Source organism: Cervus elaphus, chromosome 23, assembly GCF_910594005.1.
Source record: "Cervus elaphus chromosome 23, mCerEla1.1, whole genome shotgun sequence".
Lineage (NCBI taxonomy): Eukaryota > Metazoa > Chordata > Mammalia > Artiodactyla > Cervidae > Cervus > Cervus elaphus.
In genome coordinates, this window is record NC_057837.1 from 32,709,397 (window position 1) to 32,727,153 (window position 17,757).

The following is a 17,757-nucleotide window of genomic DNA, read 5'->3' on the forward strand; positions in this document are numbered from 1 at the left end:
GATCAGCTGAGACTAGTAATGGGTGTTTGAGAATTCCTGCAGGAGGCAACTTGCTGGGGCTCTAAGAGGGGAGGATCCCTAGCCACAGGGCATCTGAGACTAGGAAACACAGGACTTCAGGCTGGATATCCATCTGGGAATCAGGAGAAAGATCTCAAAGTTCCAGCAGGGGGCGCTCTCTCAGGACCACTTCATAGCCAATCAAGATGCAGCTCTGCTCTAACCTGGAAAATTATTCGGAGGGACTTGGGCGGGGAGGGCCGATCTGGGGACCTGATGATTGGAAGTGGGCCAGGAAGCAAGGGCTTAATTCCAGAAATAAGGCAAAGCTGAAGTTCTGAAAAGCAGCAGGTGACAAGAAGACTGGATAATTCGCTCAGTAGACTTTGGGCTACTTAGTTACCGGCTCAACGAGTCCCTGAGACTGAGATGGGGCAGAGCCTACAAATGATGCTCAGGTGGTTCCAGCTGCTGGATGGGCAGCAGGTCGGGAGCAGGAGCTTGCGGGGAACTTTGCCCAAGGTGCCCTCTCTGGTCCTGAGTCCATTTCCTGTTTTGCATCCACCTCCACGGCTGGAAGGTCTTGACCACCTCCTCACTCCTCTGTTGGACATATGGTTTTGGACTCTTACTTCAGGAATATCTTCCCAGAGATTTCGAGAGAAACAGGCCACGACCCTGACAGTTTAGATAAATCTTGAGTGTTTCCTGATGTGTGGGTCAAAAGCAGCCGGGCGTTTTCTGGAAGCGCTGGCCTTCCATATTTCTCACAGGCTTACCAGCATTGTCCTAGGATCATTTCACTCTTGTTCCCAATCTTCATATCCGATGAACGTTTGAGAACAATTATCTCACCTTCTTTGTTTTTTGCCTTGGTCTCCTTCCCCAACCACCACCTGAGAACCCAACTCAGAAATCTCTCTCCTTTTCCTACACTTTTCAGATTGATTTTGTGTCTCTGGAGCCTCTGTGTTGTTTCCATGTCCACTTTGAAATCTTGGGTTTTTAACTTCTCCTACCTCCTATAAAATTTACCACATTTGTTCTTTCAGTCATTTATTCCCTAATAAGTTAGTGAGAACTCGTTTCATAGCACCAGAGGGCATGATGTAATTACTTCTAACACAGACTCTGAGATCAAAATATACACAGCTAATTAAAGTTTCCCACTTAAATCCCAGGTAAGAATTTCCTCCAGCAAATGCTTTTTTTTTTTTTTCCCCAAAAATGTACTTAAGAATGCCTGAAATTGTTTAAAATCCTGTACCTTATAAAATAAAGCTCTAATGAGCCTGTCTTTTTTTTTTTTTTTAAACAAATCTTTGGTTTGAGTGTGGATAAAGCAGTTATCACAAAATCATCTGAGGAATAAAAGAAATCTTGATTTAACATGAAAACCTTTCCATCCTGTAAGTGAACTCATTTGACCTAGATCTACCCTTTAAAGGGCAAGTGACTGTAAGAAATTCTGAGGTTGTTCTCAGAATTCTAAGACAATTGGTAAATATTGATATAAAAAGTCGGGTTCATTAGCGACACCGATTTGATTTTCCTGAAAATCGGCCAGACAGAAAGTTCTCACTTTTATCCACCTTCATTGTTACTCTCCATAGCAACTGAAAACTTTTCTGGGCTGAAATAATCCTCTCTAGCTCCCAGCGCACAGTCAAGGAATTTTAAAAACAGAGGACTTTGTAACCACGAAATACCCTCCAAGATTTAAAAGGCCGGAGAGCTCCATATAAATAATCATTTATCTTTCTTCTGAAGGTAAGCACTGGGTTTAGAAATGTTTGTATCATCCTCTGTCATTTTTAAAATGCTAACATAAGAATCTTAAACTTGCTTTCTCTTTTTAAACCATAAAAGTAATCCTAGTATTTTTGTTACTACCCCACAGCCATTTTAGCTCATCTCTGGGCCAAGATCTGCCATGAGATGCTGTTAACATTTTGCATTCCTTAAGCAATCGGTTGAAGAGATTAATATTTTTTTTCCAGAAAGCTGATTGGCTCTAAAGTTGTCCTTTTTACTTCTGTAGTGAGCCCCAAATATGTGGATTTATCATGCTTCATGTGGACTTAAAACTCTCTTGCTTTTCTAAGATAGTTCGTACTTTTAATCAGCTGAAAACTAACCAGTATTTTCTGGACATTACTGTTTTTGTCCTTTCCTTTTAGAAAATCTTCTAACTCAATGTGATATCTGTAATGTGTTCAAATTTATTTTCCGTTTACTTTTATTAACTTACTTCACGAATGAGGCCCATAAATATGGGCTAAAATGAGGATGTTTCCTGTCGGGGGTGTGGAGAGATAAATAAGGAGTTTGGGATTAACATATATACACTACTGTACATACAATAGGTAAACAACAAGAATTCCTACTGTATAGTATAGGAAACATAGTCAATATTTTATAATAACCTAAAATAGACAAGAATCTGAAAAAAAAATATATATGTATAACTGAATCACTTTCCTATACACTTGAAACTAAGACAGCATTGTAAATCAACTATACCTCAATTTTAAAATGGAGAGTGTTTCCTGCTCTTTTTTTAAAAATTGAAGTATAGTTGCTATACAATGTTGTGTTAGTTTCTGCTTTACAACAACGTGAATCAGCTGTAAGTATAGATATATTCCCTTCCCTCTTGAGCCTCCTCCCCTCACCCCGCTTCCCCATCCCACCCACCTAGGTCATCACAGAGCACTGAGCTGGGCTCTGTGAGCTATATAGCAGCTTCCCACTAATTATCTTTTAATACATCTGGGTCTTCTGACTTGTAGCACCTTTAGGATAGGCAGTGAAATGTATTCTTCCTATCTTTTGACTCTATGTCTAGTTCCCAGAGAGGCAATATAACTCACTTCTTGGCTGTTGTACAGTTTGAAAGTCTAAACCCACCATAGTTTCCTGCCAGTGGGGGTTATGAACAACCTACGGATCCCCTGTTGTTTAGAAACAGCTTGTCACTGCCAATGTGCTTAGCCATCCAGTTAATGAATCCTTTCAAACCTCTTGCAGGCACAATAATTAAAGCCTTCATTTTCCCCCTTTCCACTGACATTCCTCCAGCTACAAGTTGACACCGTGAACACCAACCCATCCTCCTCCATCAAAGCAGACTCGGGGTAGAGGAAGAGTGGAAATGTGCTTCTGGACAAAGCCTTCTGTATCCTGGGTGCCCTTGTTTCTTCTACTCAGCCTTGATCCCTCGACTGAGACAGAAAAACCCTCAACTCAGGACAGCAGCAGTACTTGGAGTCCAGGGCAACTGACGGAAGTTCTACGGGTTCTCTCTGCTGATGACCCCCGCCCCCTGAACCACTCAAGAAGCCTCATGAGAACATTGCTGGAGAAAACTGGATGCCCACGGAGGACAGACGGAAGGCAAGGAGATTGCAATCTGGTTAGTGTGATAGAATGGGATCAGGGACTGAGCGTGTTCGTGTTCACAAGAGCCATGCATTTCCCAGTCACTTATTTCAGGAAAGCAAAATCAGACGCAAACCTTCCAATATCTGAGTGACCAATGCATTACGGTATAATAACTCCCATATGCTAGATCATACAGTATTCTGCATATGGCATTTAAAGATATGGAGAACTTGTTTTTGTTAAAATGATAGTAAGCCTTGCTACAACCCTTCTGCAGGCTTAGAAGTATGTATTTGCAAGTATGCACTATTAGTCCCCTCTTCTTTCTGACTTACTAGTCCTTTATATTGTAGTGACCTTGAATGTGATTGGTTAGATAGATGCTGCTTGTTTTCTGAGGCATATAATACCATTCACTATTTGTCTAACACTAAATTTTTAAGTACTTTCTCCTGAATATCGGTAGGAGTGTTTTAATATTTTGTATCATGGGGAGATAATGAATTGGATGATTGTCTTCTTAAAAATGGGGAATCTGAGCTGCGGAAGGGAAGTGCTATCAGTGGGGCTGAAATGAGATCCAGGGTCCGAGAGGCCAATTTTCCAGCCATTTCCTAGTCTATTAAGTGACTCTCAAACCCTGGCTATCCATCAGCATCACCTGGCCAGTCTTCACAAAATGCCCAGGTTGCAACTTCCTTCTCCAGAGATCAAGATTTCATCTGCCCAGAATTTTTTTTTAAAGATCTCTGCAAGGCACTTTAATGTAAAATCAGAATTAATGTAAAAATCAACATTTAATGTAAAATCAGAATGTCTCCATTGGGGGAAAGGGAGTTTGACAAGAGCATCCCCAGCAGTAAGAGCCCATGTTTTAAAAATGACTGCAGGGATTTCCCTGGTGGTCCAGTAGCTAAGAATCCGGGCTCCCAATGCAGGGGCCTGGGTTTGATCCCTGGTCAGGGAACTAGATCCCACATGCCTCAACTCTGCTGCAACTAAAGATCCTGCATGCCACGACTATAGACCCAGCACAGTCAAATAAATAAAACATTTTTTTTAAATGAGTGCAAACAACAACAACAAAAAACAGACCACAGCATTCTCGGCATCCCTTTCCTAACTGATTAGATTTTTTTCAGGATGCCCTCACAAATAAGTAAGTAAATAAATGAAGACATGACTAAATAAGAGAAGCGAAATCATTTCCCCCCAGAATAAGTTTTGGCAGATTTTCTCAATCATGCTTAGTTCTGAGGGAAACATTTCCTGACCAAGTGTTTTGTTTTTTGTTTTTCATGACAGAAGGGTCTGGCTAACAGAATTTTTCTCTGCTCTGTGCAAACAATAAATAATTCAATAATTAGTAAAACTCCCAAGGGTTCCCAGAGAAAACATGTGTTGTGAGAGGCAGCTCATCTGTGATGACATTAATTTATATATATAGCAACAGAAGACTTCCCACCGGAAATAACTAGGAGTCATATCTTATTAATGTCCTCTGAGAATTTGCTTCAGAGAAATGTTCTCCTCTAATGACATGAAGTGCCTTATTAAGGCTGGTTGAATATTAGTTTAGCAGGGTAGGGGGAGGATGTAAACAGGCAAGATTGTTCTCCATTTTTGGAGGGGGGTGGAATAGGTTGTTTTGTACATTTTTGTTTTGTTTTCTGTGGTATTACAAAAGTAATATCAAATACAAGTGTTTGTCCAATTTAGCTTCTGTTTTAATTAATTCTTATTCCTAGGAAGTGAAACACTGTAACACCTTTACTCTCCGGCTGCTGCTGTTTCTTTTTCTCAGAGACTAAGGTTGGGGGGAAAAAAGGCAAATCTCAGCTTCACCTTCTCAGAAGGATCTAGTTTACCCAAACACCCATGATCTAAGCAAGGAGTCCATGAAATCTGTGTTCATTCACACACACACACACAAACAAACTCTCTTGATTTCACAAATACCCACATTCTGTGCAAACCACAAATCTTCACCTTGTTGTTGAATTTTTTTTATTTTTATTTTTGTCTTTTTAGGGACTTTATCTATTGAGAGGGTGCCTATCAGAAGTTCTCTGATTATAAAGAGGGCAAGGGGGTGAGATCATGTCCTTAAATGAATGAAAAAAGAGATCAGAGTGTATCTTGAATGTGTGGGGAGGAAATCAGTTCCCAATTTTATTTCAGATCTAGGTAAAAACTGAATTAAAAAAAAAAACTGATCTGAAGTTTTTGAGAATGCTGTGTGTTTTAAAATAAATCCATTCAAGCTGCTGTCTTTGAAAAATAGACACTCTTGCCTGATTGTGGCTCTTTTTTTTTTCTTTTAATGAGAAGAGTGAGAAGAGGGTTTTAATACATTTAATGAGGGATTAAGTAACTCCAAAAGAATGGATTGCATTTAAGTAAAGATGAGAGCCGGGATCCTGCTTGGGTTTCAGGCATGGTGAAGGGAAGAGAATCTGGTTTGAAGTCAACATTAGGAGCATACCCTTGTTCTGGTACCTTCTACTGTTAAGTCACCGAGGTGCTGATTCCCTCCCCTGGGGGCTGCTGGTGAGATCACATGTCCATCTGTGAATGTATTTAGGAACTCAAACTCTTCTCCCACACGTATCACGGAAATGTCCAGTACCAACCCCACTTCGGGCTATTGGAGCAGCATTTGTGAAGGACCATCAGACTGGAAAAATCAGACTTTTCCTCAGCATACCTTTCCTGCCTGCCCTTCAGCCTCACCTCAGCTGTCCCAGAGGTTTGTGGTTTTTAACCAAGATCTCCAGGTGATTCTCAGACACAGTCAGAGAGAACTGATGCTTTAGGTCCTGTGTTTAATTTCCTCCCTGTCCCTGATTTCTCAGAACTACTATGGGGTCAAGTGTGAAAAGCATCAAACTTTATCTTGTTTATGGAGCAAGTTTATCTGAACTCTTTTCAGTTAAGACTTTTCTTTCTGTCACTCAGAAATGCCACTAAATCTAGTACAGACCCACAAAAATCTAGTGTCCACCATCAGCTGACATCATTCCAGATCTTTCTTTGAAAGGAAAAGGAAGAAATATAATTTCCCTCTTATTTTTTACAGTCAACTGTTAGCAACCCCCACCTGCCTTCTAAGCAGATCTTGTAAGAACTTAAAGAAGGCAGTAGATTTGCCCATAATTTCAAATAAAATTCTAAATGTCTCTTGGTTTAAAATTCCTAAAGTTTATCCTGCAGGTTCTGACAACTGCTTCATTAGCGTAAAAGAAATATTTCATACAGCTCTTTGTTGCTGAGGCTGGAGCCTGAAATACACAGGCAATGCACAAAAAGGTGAATTAAGCAGCTGGGAGAAGGCAATTTGATTTGGCTCCAGGGTGTCATAGAAAATTTCTACCAAATATCTGTGTAGTCCATTTTACTGAGTAGAAAATGCTTCTTACATTTTGAGTAGTCTTTTTACCAAAGTTTATTTCCCTATAAAGTTGAAAAACTAATTCCTAGAATCTGTGGGTTTTGTTTTTTTTTTTCCCCCCTTTTAAACCTTATGCCTCCACCTGACAAGATTAAAAGGAAATCAGTGGATTATTTCTGAGTGAGTCCATTCTTTTTTAACAAAGAATCAGTTCACTGGAGTCAGAGCCTGGGACAGATCCAATGCCCATGGAGTGCCACTATTTGCAGACTTTTACTAAACATCTTCTCTCAAACCACAACCAAAGCACTTCTGAAAACTGTAACAACGAAAACAAATCTAGTGGTGATGAGCTGAAAATTCCAGTCCCCCCACCAACCTCTAGAGGCCTTCTGTCACATCCGTGCCCAGAAGAGAATCCACATTTTCTTATGTTAGCTCTTCTAACTCTGCCTGCAGTGTTCTTTCCTCAAGCCACAGCCTTCTGCGTTAAGGAAATTTGTCTAAGATTCAAGTGTCAGAGCACAAAGTTTTCAGCCCATGGCCCTTTGATTCACCATTAAGTTTCATTTCAGCTGGACTTAAAAAACTAAAGCAGGGAGTAGGCAAACCTCTGGTCGTTCAAGATGACCACACTCTCTAATCAGACAAATGAAATGCTTCCACAACTTTTTAAAAGCTTTTCAAAGTGAGAAACTGATTTACCTTGCAAGTTGTAAGCATTTTACAAACTAATTCTGGCGTGACCATCTGCATAATATTTTATTTATTTTATTTATTCATTTATTTTTGGCTGTGCTGGGTTTTTCTTGCTGCACACAGACTTTCTCTAGTTGCAGCAAGGTGGGGGATACTGTCTGGTGGTGCAAGGGCTTCTTACTGCAGTGACTTCTCTTGTTTTGGAAGACAGGCTTTAGATGCATGGGCTTCAGTATTTGAGGCACATGGACTCAGCAGTTTCACGCGTGGCCTTAGCTACCTTGTGGCATATGGGATCTTAGTTCCCTGACCAGGGATCAAACTGGTGTCGCCTGTGTTGCAAGCTGGATTCTTAACCACCTGACTACCAGGAAAGCCCAGCTGTTACCCTCTCCTCCACTACCTTGTACCACACCCCTTCTCCCCACCTTTAGAAAGGTCCACAGCAAAAGAATGGAGAAGGAACCATGAGTGGACCAAGGTCTCAGGCAGCTTGGGTGGGATGAAGAGTGGCCATAGACACTGCTGTGTGCGACCAGCACACAGCCACACCTGGGCCACACAAATGTGGTCTGGTGGCCTCACGGAGGTTCTATATGTTCTTGACACTCTTCTTCCCATCTATTCAGTGCTATCAAGCAACCTGAATAGCACTTAAAAGTTGATCAGGGTGAATCCAATCAACCCTCTGGTTATACCATGTTCTCACTGATTGGTATGAGAACCTTACCAATCCCCTAGCCTCCTAACTGACCCAATTTTCCCCTACCAAACAGGAGGGAGAGAAAATTACTGGCTAAGGGGCTGCACAGTAAATACATAGGTGATCCACAGCTGATTTCCATGACACAAAACAAAGGAATGAGAATATAAAGCCTGTCAATGGTAGAGCAGGAATTAAGACTGGGCAGCCACTTCAACTGTGTGGCTTTAAGTACATTACTCACCCTCTGTTAAACTTGGCTTACACATATACTAAGGGTATTCTTCCTCATAGAAGGAAACAATTAGTTCATACTCAATTCTGTGCATACTTAAATCTTTGCATACTGCATATAAATATACCTATTAACTCATTATGCATTAAATAATTGGTCAATTAGTATTCTGAATGCTGTCTACTGTGCAGAAATATTTGGTGGATTATGATATAAACTGGGCACATTTTGTTTTTCCATTTAAAATGATGCAATGTTTCCCCTCTTTGAAAAATTGATTATCCAACACCCTTTCCAGAAACCAGGAGACTTATCCATTGAGGAATGACTCAGTGTGGAAGGTGCTTAGCTCTGTCTTGGACACATGGCTTCCAGTAAATGGTAGCCGTATGAACAATAGTTTTACCGATAGTCTAGCTTCAGGACATTATTTGGTCCAAAGGATTCATCTGACTCACCTCCTTGGGTCCTGGTGTCAGCCCCATACAACAGCTACCAACCCATGGACTTTTCTCTAGGGCTGATGAGGGAACAGAAAAGAGCTGGTGTGGTTTTGGTGGTTGAGTTTAACCTTGACGTTCAGAGTTGCTCTCATTGAGAAGCCTGCGCCTGTTTGCTGAGTTCTTGGCCCCTTGCAGTTGAGTTGGGGAGAGCTTGGAATCTTCCTGGCTTGTGAAGAATGTGATTAATGCTTTGCTTTACAGATGGATGACATGTTTCTTTCTGACTCAGATGGTATTTTCCAGATGTTACCCAGTGGGACGCACAGCAGACATGGAATTAGATCCCCTGAAACTTCCACCTCAGAGAACAGATTCAAAGATGTTAGAGTAGATTATCCCACAGTGGGACAGCTCCCCTGGGGCTCGAGATAGGTATTACTTAATGCCTTCACTCTGAGACTGGTGCCATGTCATGGACTGCTTCTTGGATCCTGGGAGTGTTCCCAGAAGCTCCTCAAGTGTCTTTGAAGAAAGACAGTTCTTGTCTTGCCCGGAAAGCTTCTCTTCCACAACCTATGTGTCTTTCTTTTTCTCACTGTCCCAACACGTTTCTCCAAACACCTTTCTCTGTCAAATAAACTTCTTGATTAGACAAGCCAGGCATCTGCCTGTGGCTTGTGAAACAAAGCATTGTGGAAGCATTTTTAGTACTTCTCAAACCACCAACCTCTCTGTTAATAGCAGGGTGCAGTGATTGAGTCTCAGAAGGGTGCTGACATCAGTTCTCTTAGGTGGGATAAGGGAGAAGCAGATGGTACCCATTAGGTGACACAAGTGGTAAGGAACCCACCTGCCAATACGGGAGACGTAAGAGACATGAGTTCGATCCCTGGGTCGGGAAGATTCCCCTGGAGGATGAAATGGCAACCCACTCCAGTATTCTTTTCTGAAAAATCTCTTGGACAGAAGAGCCTGGCAGGCTACAGCCCAAAGAGTCACAGAGTCAGACACGACTGAGCAACTGAGCACACATATTCCATTTTCACTCTTCTTAAGTGTCATCGTGGTGCTAGAGACTGAGGATAGACCTATGCACAAAGCAGACAAAATCCAGCCTTATTGGGCCAGTTGTCGTCAAGAAAAAATAGAAAATAAACAAGCAGACAAATTAATCTCAGAAGCCTAGTTCCATGAAAAAATGAAAAAATCGTGAATGCTAGAGCTGCCGTTAGCTGCCTCAGCCTGTTAGGCCCTTAATATGTGGTTCATCCCAACTGAGATATACTGGTCAGTGTAAACCACACAGCAGATTTCAAAGATTTAGTGTGACAAAAAGAATGTCAAATAGCACATTGACATCTTTTAGAATTTTGATTGTGTGTTGAAATGATCATATCTTGCATATACGTCTATCTTTCAATAAAATGTATTATTCATATTAATTTCATTTGTTTCTTTTATGGTTTAAGAGGTGGCTACTTGGGACTTCCCTGGTGGTCCAGTGGTTAAAAATCCACCCTCCAATACAGGGCACTAAGATCCCACATGCCATGGGGCAACTAAGCCTGTGTGCCCCGAGTAGAGAAGCCCGTGTGCCGTGACTACAGAGCCTACGTGCTGTAGAGCCTGTCCATGCTCCACGGCTGGAGAGACCCCCGTGCACTGCAGTGAAGACCCAGCACAGCCAAAACAAAACAAAACATGTGGTTACCAGAAAATTTAAAGTGTGCCTAGCCCTTGTAGCTTGCATTGTATTTCTATTGAATGGCACTGTGCTAGAGAACACAGGGCAGGGATGGGAACTTCCAACTTTGGACAGGGTATCCGGGAAGGCATCCCTGAGGAGCTGGCCCTTGAAGCTGAGACCCAGGAAATCAAGGAGGGTAGAGCCTGATGGAACTGACAGAAAGTCACAGAAGCAGAAGTGAAGTGACAGCAGTGGAGAGAGGATAAGATGAGGTTGGCTAGATAGGGTAGGTAGAAGCCAGACTGAAGAGAAAATTATAAGGGCTTGAATTTCATTCTAAATGCAATGGGGCATCACTTTAAAAGCCAGAGTCAGCTGGTTTTAATCAAGGCAGCAAATTGACAGCTTGTGTTACCATAGTTGAAGACAGAAAGACTGCATTTAGGAAATAAGGACTTCCTGGGAGAGCTTCCTTGTATAAAAGTTCAATCCTATACATCTGTGTCTCTTTTTCTGTCTTGCATAAAGACTTTTGGACTCTCTGGGAGAAGGCGATGGTGGGATGATCTGAGAGAATAGCATTGAAACATGTATATTATCAAGTGTGAAACAGATCGCCAGTCCAGGTTGGATGCATGAGACAAGTGCTCGGGGCTGGTGCACTGGGATGACCCAGAGGGATGGGATGGGGAGGGAGGTGGGAGGGGGGTTCAGGATGGGGAACACATGTAAATCCATGGCTGATTAATGTCAATGTATGGCAAAAACCACTACAATATTGTAAAGTAATTAGCCTCCAACTAATAAATGAAAAAATAAAATAAAATAAAATAAACTTATGTCCCCAAAGAGATATATTCCCTTTCTGGGGGACAAATATCTTCAAATGAAAAAAAAAAAGTTCAACCCTGGCTGTCTTACTTGAATTGGGCTATTGAGACTGCCCACTTTTCCTTCCTATTCATAAAATAATAAGCATCAGAGACTCTGTGGTGGTTAATGTTCTGGGACTATTTGTCAAGCTTTCTGTTTATTTTTATTTATTAATTTTTGCACAGTGCTTTGAACCGGATGCCCTGTTACTAATAGCTGGAGGAGATTTCGAGGATCAGCTCAAAGAGGAAGTGATCCAGCGAGTTTCTCTTCTCCTTCTCTATTACATCATTCATCAGGAAGAGATTTGTTCTTCTAAGCTCAACATGAGTAATAAGGAGTATACATTTTACCTGCATAGCCTTCTCAGCCTCAGGCAGGATGAAGACTCCTATTTCCTTTCACAGAATGAGACGGAAGATATTCTGGCTTTCACCAGGCAGTACTTTGACACTTCAAGAAACCAGGTAAAAAAGCCAGAATTGCTAACTAGCTCTGCTGCTAAGATACAGTCTCAGAGCATGATTTTCTGTCACTAATATATTTGTAAGATGCTCAAAAACTTCTTAGAGAGGTAAGTAGTTGTATTTTTTAGTGATCGGATGTTGTAATAATTTAAAATTCTGAGTCTGAAGTGGGAAATGTAACAATTAATCGGTTGTCAGATGAGTTTTAGCCAGAAGCTCCATGGGTGGGTGGGCAGACAGGCCAGGTAAGAAGGCAGCTCTATTCTGATTCCCCCTGAGCACTAGAGTGAATGTGATTCATGGCTTTTGATCAGTCTACAAGGACTGAACTCTAGTAGTGATTGCAGTGTGTCTATTTGCCTTGCCTTCTAGCCAGAGAGATAGAAGGTGGTAAGAGCTGGGAAGAGATGATTTTATTATTAGTTACTTCCCGGAGGATGCAGCTTGCAAAAAGCCTTATTCATGACAGTCAGCACAGACATTATCTCTTTTGTGGCTTTTGATTGGTGCTGCATATATTCAGCGGTCCCAAGTCTTTTCTTCTCTTAAAGCTCCCACTAGTAGGAAACAAGCATCTTGTTGCCTCATTACTGTTCCAGTAAAAGCTGACCTTTCAGTTACCTTTTTGCTTTCTGCTTTGTGGTGGAAAGTTTGAGCTGATAACATTCTCTGAACATGAACTCTTTTAAGCCATATTTTCTTAAAGAATTAATTGAGCCATCAGCACATTTTGAAGAGTGTGGCAGAATGTGGTTTTTTTTTCCTCTTGAATTATTAATTGACATGTGTCTTAGTACATTTGGGCTGATAGAATATGTGTCATAAACTGGGTGGCTTACAAACAGAAATTTATTCTCACGCTTCTGGAGACTGGAAAGTTGAAGATCAAAGTGCTGGGTAAATTTGGTATCTGATGAGAGGCTACTTTTAGGTTCACAGAAAGTTATCTTTTCTTTGTGTCCTCACATGATGGCAGGAGCAAGAGAGACCTGTGGGGTGTTATATAAGGGCACTAATTCCATTCATGAGGGTTCCACCCTCATGATCTAATCACCTCCCAAAAGCTTCACTTCCTAATACCATCACCATGGAGGTTAGGATTTCAACATGTGAATTTTGGACATGACACAAACATTCACTCTGTGGCAACATATATTGATAAATTTTAATTATTGACCTCAATTCTGGTTTCTAGGGGTTCAAAGGTATCTCTGCAAACATGCTGCAACTTAATGCTAGAAAACATACCCTCCAATTTGCTGTGAATAGGCTTAATTTCTCTCATATTTGGCAGAACAAATGGAAAGACAGTTTACAAAGGACTTTGTAGATATCATTTCAGTAACTCAAAATCACATGAATCTCAAAACTTTGGCTATATATTTTTTCTATTTCCAATTGAGGAAATGTGTTTCTTTTATAGAATTCAATTTTCTACTTAAATAAGGAGGTGTCCCTAAAGAGAATTTCCTCAGTGCAACATCTATATAATACAAGATCAGTTCAAATTAGCCACTGGGATTTTAGCCTCCTGTGTGTTACTGTCTTTTGATATATATTAAATGCAAATGGAAAGCCAGCATTTAAAGGCAGATGGAGTGTATATATTTAATGCAGACTTCTGGTTATGCAATGCATACTGCAAATACCTGAGTTTCTGAGTGTATGTATATGAGATTAAACATTCCTGTAACAGAATAAGGAGAAGGCAATGGCAACCCACTCCAGTACTCTTGTCTGGAAAATCCCATGGACGTAGGAGCCTGGTAGGCTGCAGTCCCTGGGGTCTCGAAGAGTCGGACATGACTGAGCAACTTCACTTTCAATTTTCACTTTCATGCATTGGAGAAGGAAATGGCAACCCACTCCAGTGTTCTTGCCTGGAGACTCCCAGGGACGGGGGAGCCTGGTGGGCTGCCATCTATGGGGTCACACAGAGTCAGACACGACTGAAGTGACTTAGCAGCAGCAGCAGCAGCATAACAGAATAAACTACTTCAATATTACATGTAGATCTACTTTATTCTTATATTGAGTCAAGAAGAATTGAGCTACTGATGAGTCATAACCCTGTGCTGCACCTTGGAACAACTATCTCATGGAAGAAATCATTGTCTCCAGATCCTGGGTCCTGTGGCCCATGCACTTGGACTTGGGTTCCTCTAGGATGTAGGTCAGTCTGAACTTTTGCAGAAGGCCTCTTGGCACCTCACTGCAGGCTGCTACTCTCTGACTAGAGGATATAAGGTCACAGAAGGTTCTGGCAATCCAGGCCCAAAATGACTAGCAGGTCTTGGTTTGCATAGGACTCAATCTCCTTAAGTCACAGCACTAACAGCAGCTCCAGCTGGGCCTTAACCAGCTCATTAAGAGAGAAAATCTTACTCCATCATACCTAGATTTAGCTACCTTCCCTAATGGTGCAGAGTCTAAACATCCCTTTATTCCTTCCTTCTCTTCCTACTCGGTTTCATCTTCCTGCATGTCTGAATGCACCCACTTTTCTCCATTCTTTCTGCTCTTGCTGTTTCCATGGTAAATGTACCTGGTCTTCCACTAACCCTGCTTCTTATATGGAGCATGAATATTTGTGACCACATCCTAAGGACTTCAGGGATGGAAACAAGCTTTAGAATCTTTCTTTGTCCTCAGTGGCACTTTGAGATGATTACTCTTTTACAGCTTCCATGAAAAACCCACCCCACCTCTATGCTGTACACACTCTGCTATTTTAACTTCTTAAAGTCATGAGTCTTCTGGCTACTTCTCCAAATTTGTTTAAAGTTTGATAACTGCCTCTCAGCCTTCCACACTGCTCCCCACCATAGCTATCAATAGGCTCTTGCCAAACTCACCAATTATAGACTTAAAAAAAAAAAACAAACAAACAGGCTATTGACTACAGTTCTCTAAACCAGCAGTCCCTGACTTTTTGGTACCAGGGACTGGTTTTGTGGAAGACAATTTTTCCATGGATGAGGGTGGGAGATGGTTTCCAGTTTTGTTCACTGCTCACCTCTTCATATGTGGCCCAGTTCCTAACAGACATGAACCACTACCGGTGTGTGGCTTGGGCTTAGGGGATCCCTGCCCTAAACCATAATGGAAAAGAATATGAAAAAGAGTGTGTGTGTATATATATATATATATATATATATATATATATATATATGTGTGTGTGTGTGTGTGTGTGTGTATATATATAACTAAGTCACTTTGCTGTACAGCAAAAATTAACCACAATAGTGTAAATCAACTATATACTTCAGTAAGTAAATCTTATCAGCACTTTCCCCCCATTGTCCTGTATCACAAGGCAACACTGACATAGTAAACCTCCCCTTAGTTCCTTGTTTGATGAACATACTTCCTCCTTCTCACGCTCCTGTACGTGGTATTTCTAAACAGTTTATGTCCTGCTCTGTGCTCTCACTTTTGAAGTCAAGTCCCATCTCCCTGAAGCCCTCTTTCTCTCATTGATTTCTTTCTTTTTTTTTCACCTGTACCACACAGCATGCAGCCAATGCAGGAGACATAAGAGATGTGAGTTTGATCCCTGGGTTGGGAAGATCCCCTGGAGAAGGAAATGGCAAACCACTCCAGTATTCTTGCCTGGAGAAGCCCGTGGACAGAGGAGCCTGGCAGGCTATAGTCTATGAAGTTTGTCTGTATATGAGTGGATGGCTCAAAGAAAAATCTGGACTGGTATGCAGCAGAATTGAAGGTCATCAGTGTTTGGGAGTGCTTGACATTGTGTGTGCATCTCAAGTAACAAGAATATAGTGAGGAGATGGAAAACCATAGTTGGGCCATGGGGGGCACCATGGCAAAGAGTCGGACATGACTGAGAGACTAACACAACGTAGGATCTTAGTTCCTTGACCAGAGATTGAACCTGTGTCCCCTGCATTCAAAAGTGAAGTCTTAACTACTGGACCACTGGGGAACTCCCGTCACTCATTGATTTCTGTCATCCCACATTTCATGTTTTTTTCTTCCCATTTCCATCACACCCATCTCCTGGTTTTCTTCTCACTTGTCCAGCTATTCCTTTGAAGGATGAACTTGACCTGACATCCCTTAAGCCGGGCTTCCCTTATAGCTCAGCTGGTAAAGAATCTGCCTGCAGTATGGGAGACCTGGGTTCGATCCCTGGGTTGGGAAGATCCCCTCAAGAAGGGAAAGGCTACCCACTCCAGTATTCTGGTCTGGAGAATTCCATGGACTGTATAGTCCATGGGGTCACAAAGAGTCGGACACGACTGAGTGACTTTCACTCACACAATGTCAAGCACTCCCAAACACTGATGACCTTCAATTCTGCTGCATACCAGTCCAGATTTCTCTTTTGAGTCATCAACTCATATAAACACCTGCCTTTCAAAATTCTCCATTGGCTATTTCCTTGGCCCTTGAAATTCAATATTAAAATGGAAAATCATTATTTCTATTCCTGAACCTGTTCTTTCTTGGATGTTGCTTATGTAGCTCTTGAAATAGTCTCTACTTTGGCTTGTGTGACGCTGCACATTCCTGTTTTTCTTTCTCTCTGACCCCATTTTCACCTATGCAGTCTCATCTCTCTTTCTCTGTGTAGATTTTTTTTATTCCTATGTATACATTTTATCTCCATAATTTATTTTATAACTTGAAGTTTGCACCTCTTATTTCCCTTCACCTATTTCACCCAATCTCCCACTCCATCTCCTAGGACAGTCATCAGTTTGTTCTCTATTTCCATAAGTTTGTTTCTGTTTTGTTTGGTTCACTTGTTTTTTAGATTTCATTTATAAATGAAGTCATAGAGTGTTTGTCTTTGGCCTCCTAATTTACTTCACTTAGCGTAATGCCATTTTGTTGCAAATGGCAAAATTTCATTTTACTTTATGGCTGCATTATGTTTCTTTGTACATGTATGCATGCATACATGCTCAGTTGTGTCTAACTCTTTGTGACCCCATGGACTGTAGGCCGCTAGGCTCCTCTCTCCATGAGACTTTTCAAACAAGAATACTGGAGTGGGCTGCCATTTCTTCTTCCAGGGGATCTTCCTGACCAAGGATTAAACCTGCATATCATGTGTCTACTGCTTTGCAGGCAGATTACCTGCTGAGCCATCAGGTATATACACATATACCACATCTTCTTTACCTATTCATCAATCAATGGATGTTTAGGTTTCTTCCATGTCTTGCCTATAGTGCTGAAGCCACTATGGAAAACAGAATGAAGCTTCCTCAAAAAAATAAAACTAGAACTACCAAATGATCTAGCAACTCGTACTGAGTATTTACCCAAGAGAAAAAACCTACCAATTCAAAAACAACCCTATGTTCACTGTGTGTAGATCTTAAGCATTAATACTCTTTCAGGCATGATCTTAGCCCCCCGTCATTCCCTATGCTTCCTCCAGGGTAGCACATCTATACTTAAAGATGACTCACAAGAGTGTATCTCCATCTCAGACACTCCTGTGAACTCCAGACCCACATAAGCTATTCAGCATCTTTTCTTAAAGGATATGGTAAAGGCACCTCATACTTAAAATATGACCACAAGTCAACCCAGTGAGACCCAGTCTCTATGTGTCACTTCATAGGTCAGCAGATAAATGCTGAACTAGAAATTTTATTTTCTAAATTCCTTCCACCTTTATATCTAATATAGCTCCAAGTCCTACTGCTATTTCATCCTGAAGAGATCCATAATCTGATGACTTTTCTCCAATTATCACCATCACTGTTTTTTACCTGGACTGCTGTAATAGTCTTCCAACTGTGCTTCTAGGAATCACAGATTCCCTTTCCAGTCTATTTGTTCTCCACCATGTAGCCAGAGTGAATTCATCAAAACACACTAGTCCTGTAGTCCTATT

At 41.3% G+C, this 17,757-nt stretch overlaps 1 protein-coding gene across 3 annotated transcripts in view; it reads left to right on the forward strand.

The window, feature by feature from the left end:
• The first annotated feature begins 1,646 nt into the window (after positions 1-1,646).
• Positions 1,647-17,757, forward strand: part of SLC39A12 (solute carrier family 39 member 12) — an 89,431-nt gene continuing 73,320 nt past the window's right edge. The window contains exons 1-3 of one of the 3 annotated variants that reach the window (XM_043884876.1): positions 1,647-1,770; positions 3,082-3,396; positions 11,601-11,882. In XM_043884876.1, coding sequence (XP_043740811.1) covers positions 3,373-3,396; positions 11,601-11,882 — 306 coding nt within the window. In that variant the 5' untranslated portion in view covers positions 1,647-1,770; positions 3,082-3,372. Of the gene's footprint in view, positions 1,771-3,081; positions 3,416-11,600; positions 11,883-17,757 lie in introns of all 3 variants that reach the window. The other 2 variants (XM_043884874.1, XM_043884875.1) reach the window with 2 other exon arrangements.